Source organism: Gigantopelta aegis, chromosome 8, assembly GCF_016097555.1.
Source record: "Gigantopelta aegis isolate Gae_Host chromosome 8, Gae_host_genome, whole genome shotgun sequence".
NCBI lineage: Eukaryota > Metazoa > Mollusca > Gastropoda > Neomphalida > Peltospiridae > Gigantopelta > Gigantopelta aegis.
The window spans coordinates 40,147,183-40,171,114 of record NC_054706.1 but is presented as its reverse complement, the minus strand read 5'-3'; the positions used below and the strand labels follow the sequence as shown (position 1 = coordinate 40,171,114).

General features: G+C 33.9%; 1 protein-coding gene across 1 annotated transcript; it reads right to left on the bottom strand.

Moving 5' to 3' along the window:
• Positions 1 to 1,969: 1,969 nt before the first annotated feature.
• On the bottom strand, positions 1,970 to 23,199 carry LOC121378238. Its single transcript, XM_041506316.1, has 9 exons — positions 23,065 to 23,199; positions 16,521 to 17,409; positions 15,670 to 15,717; positions 12,600 to 12,734; positions 11,823 to 12,251; positions 8,852 to 8,947; positions 7,779 to 7,908; positions 5,874 to 6,036; positions 1,970 to 4,268 (listed from the first exon to the last, which is right to left on the bottom strand). The coding sequence occupies exons 1-9, from the start codon at positions 23,130 to 23,132 to the stop codon at positions 4,133 to 4,135; spliced, it is 2,094 nt and encodes a 697-aa protein (XP_041362250.1). The 5' UTR covers positions 23,133 to 23,199; the 3' UTR covers positions 1,970 to 4,132.
• Positions 23,200 to 23,932: the final 733 nt, after the last annotated feature.

Genomic DNA, 23,932 nt, shown 5'->3' with positions numbered 1-23,932 from the left:
CCAATGAAGCCGTCTGCTGAGTACTGGAGTTGTAGAACTACTATATTGAACCTGTACATGGGTTTTTGAGTTGTCTTTATCTCACATTAGTTTTTATGTATTTTTGCCTCTTGTATCACTGTTAAAATTTGGTAATTTTTTGTGCTGTTTTTGAGTCTTATTATTGTGGATACAACAAAAAATACAAGTACAAACTGAGCACCAAATAAAAATTACTTACATGTTTTCTCATTAATACCACTTTTTTTGTTGTATTTAAGACATTCGTTTACTCAGTATGAGCATGAATAATGTTGCCAAGTACTTTTTTAAGTCCTACTTGTTTTTTTATAAGGGTGTGCTGGTCAGCCTGGTGTTAGTAAATTTTTGTAAGTGGACAGGCTGATTTTTGCCTGAATCTGGATTACAACATTTATTCATATTAACATTACTGCCAAACAGCTATATCATGTAAATGAATAACCACACATATTTACATGGATTACAACTAATATTGTGGGTATAGAAATACTTGATGAAAAGTGTTCAGGCTAGCTTATTTTCCCCAAATGTTCTCTATTGTTTTTGTCTGAATTTGAGGATTTTCTCCAGGACTGCCCCCGGCTCATACGCTTACATGTGTGTGCTATTATAAAATAGTTATCATTTATTAATATTTAGTTGCATCTACCGGTACATTTTAAAATTTAACATCATGCTAAAATATCTTTAAAAAAATAAAAAATTCTGTATATTTAGTTGCATCTACCGGTACATTTTAAAATTTAACATCATGCTAAAATATCTTTAAAAAAATAAAAAATTCTGTATATTTAGTTGCATCTACCGGTACATTTTAAAATTTAACATCATGCTAAAATATCTTTAAAAAAAAAAAAAAAATCTGTATACTGAAATACTGTATGCCAACTGGCAAATAAGTTCATTATTCAGTTTGAGGCATTTTAGTTTTCTTTAGATGCTAATGGTATGTACATAAATACTTGGGTGACAAAAAGTTCATTCTGAAAAACCTACAAATTATTTGAGAAGCAAAACAATTAAAATAATAATAATAATTTGTTACCATTTAATGTCTGGCATACATGCACACCAAAATGGTCTCTTTATTTTCATTAATAATCAGACTTTAGTTTAAAAAAAAGCCAGGAGTGAAAAATTGCACTCATCAAAATGCAGCATTTCGCATCCCTCCTATTGAATTAACACATGTGTAGCCCATGGGCATGGCAACAAGTCTACATATAAATGTGCTTAGATGGCTTCATAAACTACTGGCATATTCAGATCCTCCAACGTATTAGTTTGTCATGAATAATAATCTTTTAAAATAGTTTTATTATTGGGTTTTTTAAGTATGGAATGATTTATGATATACTAGTATTACTTGTTACCTACATAAACGTATTTCTTGTATGGTTTTTGCAGAAGATTTGAATTTTTTTTATGTCTTTCATATGCTACATAAATTTTTGTCGAATGAGATCCAGTCTAGTATTTGCCATTTCACCTAGTATTAGTTTCTTACCAGCATGTGTGATACACCCAATTTCACTGCTAGTATTGGAGATGTATCAGTTTTAGAACATTTTGTGCATGTACTGTAGATGTTTATGTACCATATTTTAATTTTATTTTAACGTAGTCTAATAATAAAAAAAGTTAAATAATTTTAAATAGCATACAGTTCAGCCATTTGTTCTCGAGTAAAACATTTCACCATCCTTTAGGTACTACTCCATCATTAATTTTATATATAAATACAGGACTTGTATAATATTCAGTTCTTTTTGTTTCCATTTAAAAGTACCACAAGTTTATACTATCCAAAAATTGTTATCTACTCTTTAACATTGATACCTGCGATATTGCCCTTCAAGACAATACTTTTTAACTGTTCTGTTACAAACAAGTGATTCACAGTGAATACTAGTATGTAGATCAAATAAAAAAACCCAACTAAAATTAGTTTATTTTCTCCCGTCTGGTAGGAAGTGATCAATTTGATTCATGTATATGCTAGTTTACATACATTTATTTGCAATTGATGCTATAATATAGCCTGCATGCAATTGCAGTATAATATACTATTCTCCAATTTATGTATTTTCTTTTTGGAAAAAATAGATTGCTTGAATAAATAATTTTGGTTTTTCCAAATGATTGTTGTGTTTTATAATGTACCAGGAACAAAACTAAATGTGATGGTTCATTGCATTCAAGTTCTAATGAAAGTGCATACCTTTTCTGTTTCACATAAACATATTTTACACTGCCTAAAACTAGTCAAATCCCGTGAACTATTTATTACAGCTTGGCAAAAAACAATTACAATGTCATAGACATTTTATTTTCAATTTGTACACAATGTAATTGCCCGTCATGCAAAGTAAAGTTTGTTTTGTTTAACAACACCACTAGAGCACACCGACAGGAAAGCACATACCACAGCCTTTGACCAGTTGTGGTGCACTGGTTGGAATGAGAGAAAAAAACCAGTCAGTTGAATCGATGGAGGTGGCTCAAGCCTGCCAGAAATTGCAGTAAAAAGCATTTCTCTACACACCTCTTACTACAGTTCACCCCTCATTAGGCACAAACAGGGGACCCAACATTAAGTAAATTCACAAGTTTCTGGAAGTAGAGAAAATTTCTTTTTAATTTAGCTTAATTTGTCCCTTCTGGGTCCCACCCTTCATTCCCATGGGGGTATGAGGACGACCAAATTCAAGAATTAATTTTTTCAATGGAAGAGAAGAAAATATCTAAAAATGGTCTTATTTTTTGGCTCCACTCTCATTCCCTTGGGAGAGGGCTGTGTGATTCAGAATGACCAAATTAACAATTTTGTTTCACAAGGTATATTGGAAGCTTCTCACGAAATTTAGCTGGAAATGGTCTAGTACATGTAGCTCTGAAGAAATTAGTTTAAATGCATTTCTTAAAATAACTACATGTATATTAAACTTCACATTAATGACATATGTCGGGTATTGCCGGTATGTTTTATTTTTTTGTAACGGTTACTTTTGTTCTTCAGTATTGTTAGATTATAATATTGTATAGTTTGAGTTATGTCAGTGACGGACCATCACGTCAGCGGTGCTTAACTTCAACGTAGCAAGGCGTAGCTCGGCTGCAATTTAAGCTGGTTGGTGACGGACTATATCCAGACTCTACAGATGAACCAACAGTTATGACAGACAAGTCAGAAAGAAACATCTAAATATAGTACACAGAAAATTAAATTATCAGCATGATTGTTTTTTTTTTTATATATGAGACAAAAGAAATGTACAAAACACAATGTAACTATGTTTACATGGATAATAGTAAACACATACACACATACTATCAATCGGTGACCTAAACCAATCAGTAGCTAGCTCTCTATTATCACACAGCTTGTGATATAACGTCAGAGAAATGTTAAAAGCTTGTTTTTCTCAATGATTCTGTGGATAACTTTCCAAAATTAGCACATCTTAATTCTTAATACTTAATTAAGTAAACACCAGAATGTATGCTATGAACAGTAAATGCCGGACTGTCTTCATCGAGAAAATAACAAACCTATTAAAACAAAATCAAAACTTTCATACTGAAATGGTCTACAAAATAAACATGTACCAATCCATAAACACTAAATGTAGTTCGGAGTTTTCAAATAACCCAGTTCACAATAATCATAATGCTGTATTGGAATTTTTTTTGACAAATGCAATCGCACAATTTTTAAAATAAGAAGTGTATTTTATTTTGAGTTTTACACTATTTTGTAACTTGTAAGATGAAGTGTGAAATATAAAATGTTTATTTATTTTTTAAATTGTCAGATTCAAATATTGTATTCTGAGAATAACAATCAAGCATTTTCTGCGGCCATACAAAGCCCCATTGTCATCACAATTATTGTTATTATCTTATGCACCAACTTGTCAAGAGTCTTAACATCTTGTTTATATCTTGACAGTAACAACATTAAACTACTTTCTATAGCTGTCCCAAATTCATCTGGATCTTGATAGAAAACATGATTGGACTGTTAACAATAACTGTACATATTCCAACTTTATTTAAATCTTGACAGTAAATGTGACTGGACTGTAAGCAGTAAGTGTTCCAAGTTCGTCTAAATCTTGACAGTAAATGTGACTGGATTGCTGGTAGTAGGTGCTCCAAGTTTGAACAGAGCTTTGTGCAGCACTGGAATTTGAACATTTGATGGTTCAGGACCAAGAGATGAAACAGGCACCTGCTTTCTCAACCTGCAATAAAAAACACTGCATTCAGATTACCAGATAAATGTTGTCATTACATATAACAAAAGAATTAAAGTGACACCTACCAGGGTGATACTGAGAATGTAAAATCATGCTGTTGTCATTAAATATAACAACAGAATGAAAGTGACACCTACCAGGGTGATACTGAGAATGTAAAATCATGCTGTTGTCATTACATATAACAGAATGAAAGTGACACCTACCCGGGTGATACTGACAGTGTCAAATCATGCTGTTGTCATTACATATAACAACACAATGAAAGTGACACCTACCCGGGTGATACTGAGTGTGAAATCATGCTGTTGTCATTACATATAACAAAAGAATTAAAGTGACACCTACCAGGGTGATACTGAGAATGTAAAATCATGCTGTTGTCATTAAATATAACAGAATGAAAGTGACACCTACCAGGGTGATACTGAGAATGTAAAATCATGCTGTTGTCATTAAATATAACAACAGAATGAAAGTGACACCTACCAGGGTGATACTGAGAATGTAAAATCATGCTGTTGTCATTACATATAACAGAATGAAAGTGACACCTACCCGGGTGATACTGACAGTGTCAAATCATGCTGTTGTCATTACATATAACAGAATGAAAGTGACACCTACCCGGGTGATACTGAGAGTGTCAAATCATGCTGTTGTCATTACATATAACAACAGAATGAAAGTGACACCTACCCGGGTGATACTGAGAGTGTCAAATCATGCTGTTGTCATTATAAATAATGGCAGAATGAAAGTGACACCTACCCGGGTGATACTGAGAGTGTGAAATCATGCTGTTGTCATACATAATGGCAGAATGAAAGTGACACCTACCCGGGTGATACCGAGAGTGTCAAATCATGCTGTTGTCATTATAAATAATGGCAGAATGAAAGTGACACCTACCCGGGTGATACTGAGAGTGTGAAATCATGCTGTTGTCATTATAAATAATGGCAGAATGAAAGTGACACCTACCCGGGTGATACTGAGAGTGTGAAATCATGCTGTTCTCATTATAAATAATGGCAGAATGAAAGTGACACCTACCCGGGTGATACTGAGTGTGAAATCATGCTGTTGTCATTATAAATAATGGCAGAATGAAAGTGACACCTACCCGGGTGATACTGAGAGTGTGAAATCATGCTGTTGTCATTATAAATAATGGCAGAATGAAAGTGACACCTACCCGGGTGATACTGAGAGTGTGAAATCATGCTGTTGTCATTATAAATAATGGCAGAATGAAAGTGACACCTACCCGGGTGATACTGAGAGTGTGAAATCATGCTGTTGTCATTATAAATAATGGCAGAATGAAAGTGACACCTACCCAAGTGATACTGAGAGTGTGAAATTATGCTGTTGTCATTATAAATAATGGCAGAATGAAAGTGACACCTACCCGGGTGATACTGAGAGGGTGAAATCATGCTGTTGTCATTATAAATAATGGCAGAATGAAAGTGACACCTACCCAAGTGATACTGAGAGTGTGAAATCATGCTGTTGTTATACATAATGGCAGAATGAACCCAACACCAACTAAGGTGATACTGACAGTGAAATCATGTGACTTACTTAAGAGGTTGACCTTTAGCTTCACTGGAAGGTGCCTCATCCCCACTAGCTGCTTCCTCAGCCGGTGGAGGAACCACTGGAACAACCACTGGAGGAACCACTGGAGCAGGTTTCTTCACAGCTGCTGGAGCCGAGGTCAGCAGTTTTACCATCATAACTTGGCCTACAAGCAAGAAGAGTTTACAGTCCTCAGATTACTGCTTGTCAATGGCTAAAACATGGAAATTGTAATGTATGGTTAAAGAATGGGATTTAAAAAAATACAAACAAGAATTCAGCAGAATTATTAAATCTCTCTCCTACCATAAACATCCATAGGTGCGCCAATAAAGTTTACTTAAGTTTCACTGACCGAGGCCATATGTTGTAAAATACTTTATTGTCACAAGATTAAATTTTCACAATTTAACACAAACCTAATCTAATACTTTCAAATACAAATCTAATACTTTGAAATATCTACAAAGTATTTAATAGTGTCAGAGCTTGTTGTAGGACCATTAGTCAAAAACAATCACCAATCTGTAATCAGGAATATAGCATTAAGTGGTCCTATAAAATATGAAAACCTAACAATTAAGGCCATCCAATATCTGGGACAGGAAATGGATACCGACCTAGAAAACTGATGATACAATAAGCTTGGAATCTTGTACTATGAAACATATTGCATTGCTTCTTAACCTTCTGACTACTGCAGGCTAGATATCTCGACCGACGTCACACAAGTATACAGTGCATTCCCCCAATTCATATTTCCCGCAGTTTTGCACATGACACTTACCGGAAATAAGAATACAATACAGGAAATAATTACTTGACAGTATGGCAGCTTTAGTTTTTATTTTTCAATGGAAAATACCGGAGATTTTTTATTTGAAAAGGTGGTTTTCAGCAAGTATTTTCGCTTGACAACAATGGAAGCACATCGCGGTAATTTTGAGGAATCGATAGCCGATTGTGAAAGCTATTTAATAATAAATGTGATTGTTTTATCAACAACGAAAATTACCAAATATTGGGATAGGAATCAGTTTTTTTGTTTTGTTTTTTATCTGGTCAGAAAAACACAGTTATTGGCAATAACATGAATACTGGACATCTGGCCACAAATGTCCGTAAGTAAACACAACTTTTTATATTTTTTGCCCAATTTTAATCAACATTAACTGATCTAAAATAGGATATAAATTTGAAAAACCCACAAAAATAATACTTACCGATTTAAATATGAACTTTATTGTATATATTTATAAAACATTAAAGTGAATATATGTGAGTAAAGTTAAAAACTTGTATCCACTCAACATGGTTTTTGTCAAAAATTAATCCAGTAGTCTGAAGGTTAAAACATAAATGATGCTTTTCTAAACAAATTTAACTACTGTAGCCAATAATAATTGTAAAATTTAAAAATAAACAAAAATACAAACAAAATCTTTAATTCTTACAGTAGATGGAGATGTCCTGGTGTAGTGCCACTAATATTTTATAATTATTATTATTAAAGGGACAAACCCTAATTTTTAAACACTACAGCATATTTTTCACTATTAGAGCTGTTTATGATCACTGAAATCAAACATTACTTATATTTTATTCTTTAGCTTATCCATTTCCATAGAACCGAAGTGTTTTGGGTCATCCTGGTGTTGGTGGTACCAAAAATTGCATTTTTCATATTTTTAAAAATGCATGTGCATCTGAGAAGTAGCGGTTTATTGATTTGAGTTCTAGTCTATTTTTAAGGATATTGCCTGTTTTAATGTCACAGACTCTTCTTTCACTCTATTGTAACTTTATCCAAATGAGTTACAGGTTTGTAAATTAACTAAACTTATTGTGTAATTTTTACGGGTTAAAACTAGGGTCTCTGCCTTTAAACAGAAACGAAGAAAGACAAACCATCAAGTTCTCTGTTGTTGTATTTCACGACAGCTTTCTGCGCGTCATCCTTGTTGAGATAAACAACCTCTGCAACTCCCTGCTTTATCAGTTTGGCCTTCTTTAACGCTCCAATGGCACCAAACAACTCCTACAGTCAAATTATAAAACAAGACAAGGTTAATTTTATATAGCACTTTACGTGGTACAGGTAAGACTGGACACTGGCCCCAAGTTCAGCCAGCAAACATTTCGCTAACGTTCACAAACTATTTGATTGGTTCCCGAAGTGGTAATTCGGTTTACTGTGTAGTGTAAAAATATGTAGCAAACGTTGGTGACAAGCGGTGACTGAACTTGGCCTTGGTGCTTTAATTGTGGCTGAATCTGTACAATGAAGAGTAAAGTGAGAGACGCACACAGGAAGCCACCTACATAACCTATTGGTAAAACAATTGACTCTCATTTCCACTGGTGGTATAACTGCACATACATCAGTACTTACAATAATGTCATTCTAATTAATAATAAGGTAGGTGAAGGTTTATGAAGTTAGAGCTAATTTACACATTAATACTAACAATCATGATAATTATCATCCAACTGACAAGTGGGTGCAGGTTTATGAAGTTAGAGCTAATTTACACATCAATCTTTATAATGATAATTAACATCTTGATTAACAACACCAATAATCATGATAATATCATCCTGATTAACAATGGGGTACAACATCGATACTTATGTTATCATCCTGGTTTACAATGGGGTACAACATCGATACTTATGATATCATCCGGATTTACAATGGGGTGTGACATCGATACTTATAATACCATCCTGATTTACAACATTGATACTTACAACAATATCATCCTAATTAACAACTGATTACAACATCGATACTTACAATGATATCATCTTGATTTACAATGGGGTGTGACATTGATACTTACAACAATATCATCCTAATTAACAATTGATTACAACATTGATACTTACGATGATATCATCTTGATTTACAATGGGGTGTGACATTGATACTTACAACAATATCATCCTAATTAACACATGATTATAACATCAATACTTACGATGATATCATCCTGATTTACAATGGGGTGCAGGTTAGTGACATACACCCGGTACCCCTGTAGCGGGTTAACAACATCACTGACTGTGTCATTTTCCTGCAGAACAAACATCACATTTACAAATATATAGCAGTTCATCATGATAGTTACTGGAGACCAGTTTGCACAAAAAGGACTTTTTTATTCTTTTTTAATATTTCTAAAACAGTGGCTCTGGATGGGGAATTTACGCTTGAAATTTAATATAAAAATTAAACTCTGACATATCTCAATTTGATACCTTGATAGATCATGATTTTACAGTTAAAATAGAAATTAAACTCCAACGTATCTCAATTTGATACCGTGATAGATCATGATTTTACAGTTAAAATAGAAATTAAAATCATAGCTCAAGTGCAATATACACATGTAATTTCAAAATAAACAGAAAGAAAACCCCGCTTCAATTTGATTATTTTTTTTAAAACAAAAATAGAACACAAATGAATTTAACCCAGCAGCAACTGAAGGTAACAATTTTACTTAGAATATACTTATTGAAATAAATAATTTTTAAAGAAGTGTTCTAAGATTGGTTTCCAATAACAAAGTAACACTAGACCCAACTGCTGTAGTACCTGATACCCAGAAAGATGCTGGAGCTTATCAATGGCATCTAGATTTTTTTTTAAATTCACAAGCCATGGGATCAGCAATTTTAAAAATGCACTATCTACAGTTAAAAATCTATTATTATCTGTACCATAAATTTGACAAAAAAACCTAAACCTTAATGTGATTAAAATACTTTATGATAACTAGATAATAATTGTAGTTTGTAATGTTATAAACATATTAGTTAAATCTCTTAAATATCATGTGACACTATTTTTTGCATATATATTACATGTCAATTACCATTTCCGTTTTTTTTTTTACTGCCATCATTGTTTAAAATTAGTTTTATTAGAAAAGGTTAACATTGTTAGAAATGGGAAATGATTTAGTGAAACGTGAATGGTTACCATTTACATTACATCTTCAGTGTATTACTAAGAGTAACAAATCTTTTAGTACCGATGTCTAAAAAAATGTCAATATATTGACGGGTTTATTGGCCAATGACTTCAAAGTACTGTGCGCGGCCATGTTTAGAATCAAGTGATCGGTCCGCCATTAAGGGAGTGAAATTCGCACAATAATAACATGTGAAGTCATTGCATCTGGGTGCATTTTGAGTATTTATTACCATTTTAGTTCATTTTGTGAAAACAAAACCAGTATGTCGAATAATACAACCTCATTTAAAGATTGTAGATTCATATCAAAGTTGGTGGAAGTGTATTAATCATTAAAAATGTAAATTTATAATAAAGCATGTATATATACACGCGAACATAAAAGCATAACGAATAATTTAAACTTATGCTAACAAATATAATTTCCCTGGACACTTGTATAGCCTAATATATTGAACTTTAAAACAATATTTTAGCCTCAACAGACGAGGGTATCAGATGACACACACACGCCAGCCTAAGCTCCTGTTTTGTTTTGTCAAAGTGGTTCGTTTTGTAATTAACTAGCATATAGAACATTTTATGACTAATTTTCGGGGTAATTTAGTGTATATTGTGGATGATTAATTTTTTCCCCCCAAGAAATAAAAGATAATAATTTTAAAAATATATATTATAATTATAAAATAATAACAAATAAATATTTATTTTTCTTTATTTATTAATTAATTAAAATAATAATTAAAAAAATTTATAATAATTATAAAAGAATTTGACGAAATGGGTGTGGGTGCGATATTATTATTATTATTATTTATTTATTAATTAATTAAAATAATTATAAAAAATTTATAATAATTATAAAAGAATTTGACGAAATGGGTGTTGGTGCGATTTTTGGTGTGGCATGCATGCGTGTTACATCAGTACATTATTTATTTATCATTTTGTCGCACACATTTAACATCATAATAACTCGTATGTATATAAAAAAAATAAAAAATAAATAAGAGATAAATATTTGGCAGTGTTAACTGCACCCCACTTCAAACCCATGTGACCACATCTGGAATATCCCAGATCTAATAATAGTAACAGCTAAACGTTGACATCTATTCTAGATCGAAGGTCAGTCTTTGTTTGTTTTTTTAAATGGTACACCATGTTTTCTACAAATGTACATAATTGAAAAACTTTTCTATATTTTAGGATGCATTCAGTAAAGTTTCACTTAATAACCATCAAAATTATTTACACTTGCGTGTGTTTAATTTATTCGCTATGCTTTTTTATTGGCGTATATAGGTGCTTTATTATTTATGTTTTTAATCATTCACAGATTTCCACCGATATTTATATGAATATACAATCTTTGAATAAGGTTGAATTATCCGAGAGACTGCTTTTGTTTTTGCAAAACGTTCCAAAAAAGTCATAAATACTGAAATTGCACCCAGCTGCAATGCCGTCATGTTATTGTTGCGTGATTTTCACTCCCTTAATGGCGGCCGTACAGTTACGCCATCTATCGGCAATGTCATAAACTGCTGGGTGACAATCGGAAAACCCCGTCTATTACTAAGAATAATTTTTGTCTGTTCTACTAAATTTAATTAAACCGAATAGGTAGGTAAATTAATTTTAGAGATGATATATGCTAATGATAAATACATTTCGCTTTAATATGCATTTGGTATGGAAAAATTATCACATATCGTGGGGTGGGGGGGTTCTTTCTTCTTCTTTTGAAAACTAGTCATCAGGCATTGTGAAAAAAACTATTTACTAGCCTGATGGTAAAACAAATCCTAGCCATGGGCAACACGCAACCATATTCTAAAAGCCCTTGACTATCTATATATTATGTAGTTTTGATCTGTAGGAAACCGTTGTGAATTTCGCATCTATGTCTTGTTGGATTTTTAAATTCCTTTCGTGGATTTTAAAAGATAGGTCACTGAAAAACCTACTGGCTGAATATCTTCTACACTTTTGACTGCAGGCTTGGGTTGTTTTCTAAGTGGTGGATTGGTCCTGTCTGACTTGACCGTCACCAACGGTGGCTTGCTGATGCTCGGTACTCGAATTGTCGGGGTGTACGAGCTGGTGCCGGTCTTCAGGAGCTTCAGAGGCCCCGAACACACCGGGGCACTCAACTTCCTCTTTAAAACAGGTTGGCTGCTGGGTGTCTGAGTCACTGCAGAGTTGGTGACAGTTTTCACAATGTTCGCTGTCCGTGTGATGTTCAGTGTCATGGGAAAGGCATCCTCTTCCAGCCCAGCGTCGTCCGAGTCGTAATGATCCCCGGTGGAGACACCAACTAGTTTGGAATACTGGGACTGAGAGAAGTGAATGGTACCTGTACGCCTGTTCTCCATACTGGTCACCGATTCTGAACTCTAAAAACATAATTCAAATTGGTATTAAATATTTCTGACAGACATATCAATGATAGGTCCTATCTGCAAACTATTTATCAATATATTATATTATATATTAACTTAATATAACAAAAGGAAAGTTTGCCTAATACTTCATAATATATATCAACTGTGACACTAGTCTTTCTGATTAGCATCAACTGATCTGTTATATACACTTTTCCACAAGCTTTGTTAAACCCAGTTATTAATGAACAGGCCGAGAACCTTTGAAGCACTAATTCTAGCTGGCCGCCAAATAACCACCAGATATGCAGCTTACATACAGCCATAATAATACAGAACTATAAGAGGACCATGACTCACCTCAATAGCGTGTGCTTTCTTAGTCACTTTGAGAGAACTGCCATCAAAAGTGATGCTAGATGAGGGCACAGTCCTCGTCACCTGTAAACCACTGTTTGTAACTGTAATACAGTTGTCACTCGCCACGTTTGTTACCTGCATGGACAAACAAACATTAAAGTCACACACCTTAGTTTCAATCTATGAAAATGGACACTTAACACAAACCTGCAACATACAATGTATTTGGTACGTTAAAACAGATTGAAACAGGAGTCTGTGACAGTAAAATGTGGAAATACCCTCTAAAAATGACTAGAGCTAGTCTCCATAACCATTACTTCTCAGATGTACATGTATATATTTTTAGAATTACGAAAAAAAAAATTCGTTGTACAAACAAAAGGATGACCAAAAACACTTCGGATGTATGAAAATAGATAATCTAAATAATAAAATGTAAGAAATGTCTGATTTCAAGTATCAAAAATTACTCTAATACTAGTAATAGTGAAATAATACATGTTAGTGATTGCCCTAGAAATTTGGCACGGCATGGTAAACCAAACACTTTTGGGGCATTTTCACCATTTTCAGGACACTTGTTTTTCATTACAAATACACAAAAATTAATTGAAATAAACATTAATGTAATTTATGTGCTTGCTTTAATAAATGAATGGCAAAAGATATAAAAGGCATATTTTATTAATTATTAATACCTTTTTATGTGTTTTATAAAGGCAATTTTAGAATTAATTACTGAAAAAGGTTTCTTTAATCTAAGGGCAGCATGGTGCTGATTAAGGCAAGATGGTGCTAGACTATTGAGGCATGGTGCTGCATAATGCTAAAACAAGCTAGGGAAAACACTACATGTATTTATTTATCCACCATCTGCTAAACTTGCTGAATATATATATATAGGGCGTGATGTAGCCCAGTGATAAAAAAACTCTCTTGATGTGCAGTCAGTCTAGGATCGATCACTGTCAGTGGGCCCATTGGGCTATTTTTCATGCACCACGACTAGTATATTAAAGACTGTGGTATGTGCTATCATGTCTGTGGTATGGTCCATATACCATTGGTACTAATGGAAAAATGTACTGGGTATTCTCTCTAAGACTGTCAGAATTACCAATGTTTGACATCCAATAGCTGGCAATTAATAAATTAATGTGCTCTAGTGGTGTCATTAAATAAAAACAATACGGCAAATTTCACCAGAACCACCTAGCCAACCAAGATAAAAATATATATTAAACCCTTCCAATTAAAATAAAACTAATTAATTACATTCATTTAGTAACCACTGGATTTTTTTTAACACTTCAAAAGTTTGGATTGGGGGTGCACCCCCAGTGTCTTGTCGGGGCGAGATGTAGCCCAGTGGTAGAGCGCTCGCTCGATGCACGGTCGGTGTGGGATCGATCCCCGTCGGTGGGCCCATTGGGATATTTTTCATTCCAGCCAGTGCACCATGACTGGTATATCAAAGGCTGTGGCATGTACTACCCTGTCTGTGGGATAGTGTATATAAAAGATCCCTTGTTGCTAATCGAAAAGAGTAGCTCATGGAGTGGCGACAGCGGTTTTCCTCTCTCAATATCTGTGTGGTCTTTAACCATATGTCTGACACCATATAAACGTAAATACAATGTGTTGAGTGCGTTGTTAAATAAAACATTTCTTTCTTTCTTTCCAGAGTCTTGTCACGTATCAGAAGACAGAAATTAAACACCAGGTGGCATGCAGCATATGATTCATGTACACATACATGTGTTTGTAATTGGTAATAAATAATGGATACAATAATACAAGTGTTTGTTCAGTGGTTAAAGGACACTACTAGTAACTAGTGACAATTCACATCTATAATACAAGTGTTTGTTCAGTGGTTAAAGGACACTACTAGTAACTAGTGACAATTCACATTTATATTACAGTATGCTAGCTCGGTCTGCAGAAATGCAGTGCACACTGACATTAGGCAAACTGTAGCACTTACTGTCTTAGTTAGCAAACCAAATACAGTGCACACTGACGTTAGGCAAACTGTAGCACTTACTGTCTTAGTTAGCAAACCAAAGACAGTGCACACTGACGTTAGGCAAACTGTAGCACTTACTGTCTTAGTTAACAAACCAAATACAGTGCACACTGACGTTAGGCAAACTGTAGCACTTACTGTCTTAGTTAACAAACCAAATACAGTGCACACTGACGTTAGGCAAACTGTAGCACTTACTGTCTTAGTTAGCAAACCAAAGACAGTGCACACTGACGTTAGGCAAACTGTAGCACTTACTGTCTTAGTTAACAAACCAAATACAGTGCACACTGACGTTAGGCAAACTGTAGCACTTACTGTCTTAGTTAACAAACCAAATACAGTGCACACTGACGTTAGGCAAACTGTAGCACTTACTGTCTTAGTTAACAAACCAAAGACAGTGCACACTGACGTTAGGCAAACTGTAGCACTTACTGTCTTAGTTAGCAAACCAAATACAGTGCACACTGACGTTAGGCAAACTGTAGCACTTACTGTCTTAGTTAGCAAACCAAATACAGTGCACACTGACGTTAGGCAAACTGTAGCACTTACTGTCTTAGTTAGCAAACCAAAGACAGTGCACACTGACGTTAGGCAAACTGTAGCACTTACTGTCTTAGTTAACAAACCAAATACAGTGCACACTGACGTTAGGCAAACTGTAGCACTTACTGTCTTAGTTAACAAACCAAATACAGTGCACACTGACGTTAGGCAAACTGTAGCACTTACTGTCTTAGTTAGCAAACCAAAGACAGTGCACACTGACGTTAGGCAAACTGTAGCACTTACTGTCTTAGTTAGCAAACCAAATACAGTGCACACTGACGTTAGGCAAACTGTAGCACTTACTGTCTTAGTTAGCAAACCAAATACAGTGCACACTGACGTTAGGCAAACTGTAGCACTTACTGTCTTAGTTAGCAAACCAAATACAGTGCACACTGACGTTAGGCAAACTGTAGCACTTACTGTCTTAGTTAGCAAACCAAATACAGTGCACACTGACGTTAGGCAAACTGTAGCACTTACTGTCTTAGTTAACAAACCAACTCCTTCATCCACACCATTGTTGTGCATCTGAAAATAAAAAAGAAGTTTGTTTTGTTTAACGCCACCATTAGAGCACATTGATTTATTAATCATACGCTACTGGATGTCAAACATTTGGTCACTTTGACAGTCATAGAGAGAAAACCCGCTACATTTTTTCCATTAGTAGCAAGGGATCTTTTATATGCACCATCCCACAGACAGGATAGCACATACCACAGCCTTTGATATACCAGTCGTGGTGTATTAAATGTCTTAAATGTATTTTTGTACTGGAGTGTCATTAAAAATTCATTCATTCATGGATTCTTATATTGAAATTTTGTTTTGTTTAATGACACCACTAGAGCACATTGATTTACTTATCATTGATTATTGGGTGTCAAATATTTGGTCTTTTGTTTAATGATAGTCTTATGAGGAAACCTGATCACTGTATTTCTCTATTAGCAGCAAGGGATCTTTTATATGCACTTTTCCAGACAAGACAGCACATACCACGGCCCTTGATCTAACAGTCATGTTGCACTGGTTGGGATGGGATAAAGCAAAATCAGTGAGGTTGTTTGATAGAGTATGGAAAATGTTAATTGTAAAATTATGCCTACAGTTTACAATGTAGAAGTTGAAATACATGAGAAATCTGCTGGTGTTTGAGGTTTTTTTCATGTTTAATTAAAGAAAATAAATGTTACAGGTAATGTTAGCAAAATGTGTAGGATTTATCCTTGTGAACATAGCAAGATTAGGTACATGGTGCTAACTGTAATAAGTCAAAGATTGTAATATCCTAATCCTAACTTCATAATACATACACTACATGAACTTACGGGTACATTTCGTGTGATTGAATCAACTTCACCCACCCCTGGCACATTCACTTGTGGGACAGCTTTCTGTGATGTGGAGATCTCGGTCTGCAGGTCCATTCCCTTTGATGCAATAAGTGACCTCGCATCAAATGTCCCTTTCTGAATTTGAATTTTCAATATTTTACTTCTGGCATCACTTTCAGGAGCTGTGATTTTGTTGAATACTTTTGTAACCGGACTTACAGTATTTTGTGCCCCCAGTGGACTAACTTTAACCAACTGAAAGTTTGTGCGTGCACCTGAAACATTCTGTGAGTTCTGACTTGTGGTGCCTGTTAGTTTAATCATATTTGTTCCAGGCCCTGTAATCATCTGCCTTGCATCGACAGGTTTCTTTTGTAGCTTTTGTCTGGCATCAAATGTAACTTTTGGCCCAAGTCGGAGTCGAGCATCAAAAGATTTCACATTGCCAAATCCAGCAAAATTTGTGTTTGGTTTATTGTTGGCATTCCCATGAAAACCACCACGATTTAATGTTTTCTGAAAGCCACCACGCAGATTTGTGCTTCTCTGGAAACCACCAAGTTTATTGGAATTTTGCTGGAAACCACCCCGGTTACCAGAATTTTGCTGCAAACCACCACGTTTATTGGAATTTTGCTGAAAACCACCACGATTTTGCTGGAAACCACCACGACTATTAGCATTTTGCTGGAAACCACCACGACTATTAGCATTTTGCTGGAAACCACCACGACTATTAGCATTTTGTTGGAAACCACCACGAATGTTAATCTTTCTTTGGAAACCACCACGAATGTTCATCTTTCTTTGAAAACCTCCTCGAACATTAAGGCTTCTTTGAAAACCACCAGACCCTCTAAAATTATTGCCCACATTTACAGATCTGAAAAAGAACAATAATGAAATTTATTAAAAAAAAAAAAATATGTACTGTAAATAATTTGAGGCATTGTCACTAGATTATTTTATCAGGGTGCACGGCTCGTTATCGTGGTTTGTTACCTCAATATCAAATCTTTCAGGGCTGGCTCAGGCTGATCAGAACATTTTGCCAAGTTATCTATTAAACTAGTTATTTTCTAAGAAAATAGAAAATTAATTATTACATGAAATTATTTTAAGACATTAAAATACAATTTGCCATCACATTTTATCACTCTCCTGTTCCCCACTTTTTGTTTTACAAACACAGAAATTAGCAGCTTGCTGTTACATATGACCAGACTATATTATAAATAGGTTTCACTATAAAGACACACTAAGGTGATTAGCAATTTAATTACTGCACATACAATTAGTGACTTCAATTCAATTCTTTATTGAAACTCTGAGCAATAACATTACTTATAAATACAAATACATGTAACATGCTGGAAAATGACTTCACAACTGGCTGCATACTGTTAAAACTAAAAACACAGTGAACATCTTATTTATTGTGAATGGAAGTTTTAATTAATTAAAAAATATATAACTAACACAATGAAAATCACATACTCTATAAAAACTGTTCACATAAAGAGTTTGATGAAAACTGGGCACCTTGGCAAAGATGTCTAGAAAATTAAACTTAGCCTTAATAGTTAACAATAACTCCAATATAAGACACATACTGTTGGTGGTGGGGTTTTTTGGGGGGGTTTCTGTAACCTAAAAGCCAATAACGTTTGTTTCCTATATTTGGAAATATGGATTTTTCTTTTCTTCTTTTCTCTCTGTCTATCTGTTTAATTTCTCTTTTATTATATATTTAGTCTGTCATTAATTTTGTGCTCCAAATTTGACTGTTTCAATTAACTAGTAATTTTACTGAATGCACTGTATATTTATGTATCTATTGTAAGATGATTTCAGGGCCCCAACCTTTGACATTATCAATATATAAATATCTGGCGCTATAAATACATTTAAAATAAAATAAAATAACAAAATAAAAAAAGTTCCTATTTAACAATCCTAACAAAAAAAAAAATAACAAAAAAAACAATGAAAATCAGACAAAAATTTTCGACACATATCACTGGTACAATGATTCATGATTGCTGGCACAGTAGTAAAAACTGCCAAAACAAACCACAGTAGTTGGTAATAGTTCACAAGTTAGACAATAATACTTTATATTTCAATTAATAGTGTTATCAAAACAGAGTAAATTAAAATAATATTCTAATTTAATCTGCATATCATATAAAGCATAATTTGATTGGTTTAATCAAATCCATTTGGGACACTAAAACTCTCTTCTATATAAAACTTACATCGGTGAGTTCAGGATAGATACATACAGAAGATTAAATATTTTATATATCATAGGAATATTCATTAGGCGTATCATAAAATATTGTTTGTTTCTGGTTACCCGACTGACCCTAATTTGAACCTGCCAACCATAAAACTTTTTTTGTATATCCAAAAATGTTTTTTTTAATATAACGATTTCCACGAAAACATTCTAAAACTATCACAAGCACTAATTTGGTGTCATTTAGGGGATAACCCTACTGTGTTTTCCGACTTGCGGACGTATATCAGTGGTTTTACTGTCACAAATTTAGTTTTATTGGCGACCCGTTAGCCACGAAATGTTTTCTTCTAACAATTGATTGATGGAGTTACTTCCCTTCAAATTGAAGTTCGGTAACTTTCGTAAGATACCGGGCGAAGAGTCGGAAAATTGTTTTCACGAATATATGCGATCTTTTCCGATTTACTCTACATCTAGCGTAGCGAGGTGTTCCGATTAATAATAATAATAACTATATTTAATGATTTACTCCAGCGACAAACTGGCCGTGTAGAAATTTAGTGACCTTCTGAAAAACTAGCAGGCATCGAAATAAGCATTGTGTCTGGTAACCCATTTACAGGTTACCACAAAATATAGCCTGGTAACCCATAGGTTACCACAACTATATGAAAGTTAGAATTGAATTCCTATTACTACTACTTTTAACGCCCTTGTATGTGTGTTAGATGATTATTGTAGTATACATGTATTTATGATTCATTCTCTATGTTATCACTGTTCTTAATGTATTACATATAATTCTTTACAAGTATGTGACTCATATTTAATAACTGAACAATTGAATAAATAAATTGATTAAAATTAAAATGTTCTGTTTACTATTTTCTCATATTTTATTATACAACAATGAAAGATAATAATAATTCTGAAATTGTATCGGTACGCGCGAACATCGGTACGAGAAATGAAATCCGGAAGTAAATTTATCTAGTGGGCGCTGCTTAAACGCGGAACCCGATATGTATTAACCTGCTCATATACCACTGGAGTTTTGAGCATGTCTGTCGCAGGTCCGGTCTCTGGATAGCCAATGGCCTGACCCGCGACAGAAGCTTAAATGTGGATTGCCGAAACTGCTTGCAATTGCACAAGTGCGCACAAACATCGGTGCAATTTCGTACGAGAAAACGAAACGCGGAAGTAAATTCATCTAGTGGACGCTGCTTAAAAGCGGAAAAACTATAATTGCTTGCAATTGCACAAGTACGCGCGAACATCGATGCAATTCCTTACGAGAAAATAAAACACAGAAGACCGGAATGCATTGTCTGGTTTACATTCAGAAATTTTTGTCGAGAACGAAACACAGTTCTCGACTTTTCTTACATGTGGTAACCTCCCGGTAACCTGAACGACCGTTCTCGACTTATTTCGATGCCTGAACTAGGGGAGGGAATGTTTACCGATACTGATGGAGTTTACTGCCAAATCAAATGATTAAATATGTCAGTAAGATCTCAATGCGTTTCGTGTGTTTGTGTTTGATGTCCAATAACCGATGATATTAAAGATAAAAATCAATGTGCTCTAGTGGAGTCATTAAATAAAACAAACTTTACTTTTCAACATTCGTTTGAGCATCCTGAGCATTTGTACTACATTTCTATTCATTGGACCAATTGATTGCTTCAAACCAAGTGTGTACTGGATGCATACAGAATAAAACTAACATTGCAAATTATAAAATCGGTAAGTCTACCATTTCTTAGATACACTAGGAAAGATAATATTCATAAAAAAAAAATAATAATGTTATTGTTGGACAGATAAATATAGGACCCTTCTTTTCAGTTTTCATTAAAAGAAATTGTTATAACTTATTTACTGGTTTCTATCCAATTACGGTTCAACCAAGTCTGTCCTGGACCAGTACAGACGTTAAGTGTTAGTATGAGAGTAAACCTTCTGCCTATTATTAAACAGCAAGGGATCTTTTGTATGTACTCTCCCCAAGACAGGTTAGCACTATGTTGGCCTCAAAATCAAAATGCCTTGCCTTTTATAAATTTATAAGTTGCCCATGTAAAAAGAAGCCTTTAAACACACCTATGTGGATAGACTACATATTTCCTTTTTTAAATTAAGTTATGAAATAGATATAGAAAATAAAATGGCCATAAGGTTTTTGTCCTTTTGAAAATTGTATAATGGAAAAAAAAGCCCTTATATTTAAAACTGAACATAAAATATGCCCCCAAAACATCACTTTACCATGCCTTACTTCATTTCTAGGGAAAACACTGCGATGAATGGTATTGTTGGTTTGCATAATGCATTTGTATACATGCAGAGGTAATTTGGATACCAGTAGTCAACACCTTTATTTAATATTTCATAAATAAAATTATTTTCCAAAATAAAATGTTTTTCCTACCTACATGTACCTACCCTATATTTTTCCAGCATGTAATAGGAAACAAGTAAAAAAAAAATTCCGGCCAGAACATAATTGAATACCTTGATTCCAACATTGTAATTTAAATAAATATCTACTTGAAGTATTTCTGTCAATACTTAACAATTCAGATTGGTCAACCTATAGATATAAGAAACATTATCTACATTATACATTGATGAACAATGTCACTGATATTATTATAATTTTTATTGGAAAACTATAAGAAATGTAAACTTTAATGTTAACCTTTCTAGTAATAATTTAAATGTGATGTTTGTGAGAACATGAACATTACATTTACAGAATTTGAACAATCACATTAGACATGACAGCTTATTATTAAAGTGTCAATTAACCATATCAACTTTTAAAAAATGTCTTACATGTAGCTTAAACATGACACCTCAACATGCAGGGTTAAGCTGTAGCTTGCCAAATCCTGTTTGGCTAAATGAAACTTAAATATGGCTAATATTTAATAATCTTCAGCCTAAAACTCTGAACATGATGTTCATCTTAAAACTGTAGGGTACTTTGATAGGCGGGATATTTTTCAACATTAGGCGGTTACACGGGCTGTTTGTAGCCTGCATGGTAGGCACTTAAAACGGGCCATGGCAGGTGAGTGCCCACCTAAAACAACAAGGCTTGCAGTTGTGAATGGTTTTGTTTGCATCATATGGAGGTTTACAAAGTAATATTATGTTTTAAGTGGTGCTACCTATCTCATATCAAATTTGACATATATTAATTTTTATATTTTGGTAAGAAATAACTTCTTATGATGACAGGGCCACATGACTCGTAGAAATTGATTTAAAATGGAGAAAGATGAATTAATATTCGGTGTGTGTCACATATGACCTCACACGTGCCAGATCAACAAGGTCAAAGCATTTAATTTTTACAATTTTTAAAACCCCTGTTGTTAGAATTTGTTTTCAATTATTATATTCGATCTGCCAAAAAGGTATGCTACATTTTTGTGCCTCTATTGTAGTGAATAGTATTCATAATCCATTCATAACAATTGTAAATAATTTCAGTGTATAAATTGTGTTAATTATGAATCAATTCATTAAAAAAATTATATTTTACAAACTATTCACTGGTATAAACATAATGCCTGTCAGTATTGACATCAAGTGTTAGCGATGTGTGCTGATAAAAGGCGGACTGGACCAAAACGCTTGACAAATTGAATTTTTCCTTTTAAAGAAATATTAAACTAAGTCTTCGTCAACTGTGCATAGTTAAGAAATATATTTTTTTTCATGTAGTGGCCTTTAAAATGGAAAATGACGAACTGCACGTGTGCGTTACAATATTTTTTGCAAACACATGCGCAGTTAGAAATGTCGCACTCTTTCCTGTTTACTTGATTGCAATCTATTTTGTTTCATGTATCATTGTGAAAAATGTAGAATAATATTTCCATAAATATCCTATTCGTGTTTTTGGCGTTATGTAAACGCAGTTTGGGACGTTGATCATTTGATGGTACTTTTGACACATTTTAAACACTGAAACAGCAGTTCTCTTATTAATAATTTATCTAAAAATTATACAAATATATTATTAACTTCCAAGATTTTAAATCATATATAATAATTTTGCCCTTCGTACTGTCTGGCACAAATCCTGCGAGTCTTTTAGTCTAAAAGTAGTAAAACCGTGAAAACGAAACTGAATCATAATCAATCAACATGGATGTTGAAAAACTAGAACTAAGAATGGCTACTGTTAAACAGGACGAATATGTATCACATTTATCTTATACCGATACAGTTCTATAAACTAAAAATCAACGGTCTTTTAATAACGCGACTAACTTGGTAGTCAGCTGAACGCTAAACGTTCCTTTTTGACCAATATAGTCATCCAAGGTACAGTCAACCATGATGTTGCTTCTCAACCAACGACTGCAGATTGTTACGTACAATTAACGTTCATATGAAGCACCAGTCAATCAATTACTACACTGGTCCCTTGATATATATTCCGTTTTAAATCACAGGCAGCAAGCAGACAAGCGCAACTATTGAGAATATGAAACAAATAACACTCTATGTTATGGGTTGCCCATCTTCAAATTAATTTTCATTGGTGATAAAGTAACATTTTGTAATGAAGCAGATATATATTTCACATTTCGATTTATTTTGTCAATAATCGGATATTTTATTTTTATTTTATATGATTATTGCCTCGAAAGATCAAGAGAAGATTCAACTAAAGAATAAAAAACTGTAATGAATTTAAATTGTGTGCGTATATGTTTGTGTGTGTGAGTGTGTGTGTGTGTGTGTGTGTGTGTGTGTGTGTGTGTGTGTGTGTGTTTGTGTGTGTGTGTGTGTGTGTGCAGAATTTTTAGGATCCTACTGGAAATAATTTAATTTTAGCCAATGTTTAGATATCCGATATGGGTCCGATAAAGTTCCAAATTCAGGTTTCTACTTTCAAAAATATAAAGTCACTCTTTTGTTTAAATTATTGGATAACTTGAAATAAATAAAGAAATGTTTTATTTAACGACGCACTCAACACATTTTATTTACGGTTATATAGCGTCAGATATATGGTTACGGACCACATAGATTGTGAGAGGAAACCCGCTGTCGCCACTACATGGGCTACTCTTTCCGATTAGCAGCAAGGGATCTTTTATTTGCGCTTCCCACAGGCAGGATAGCACAAACC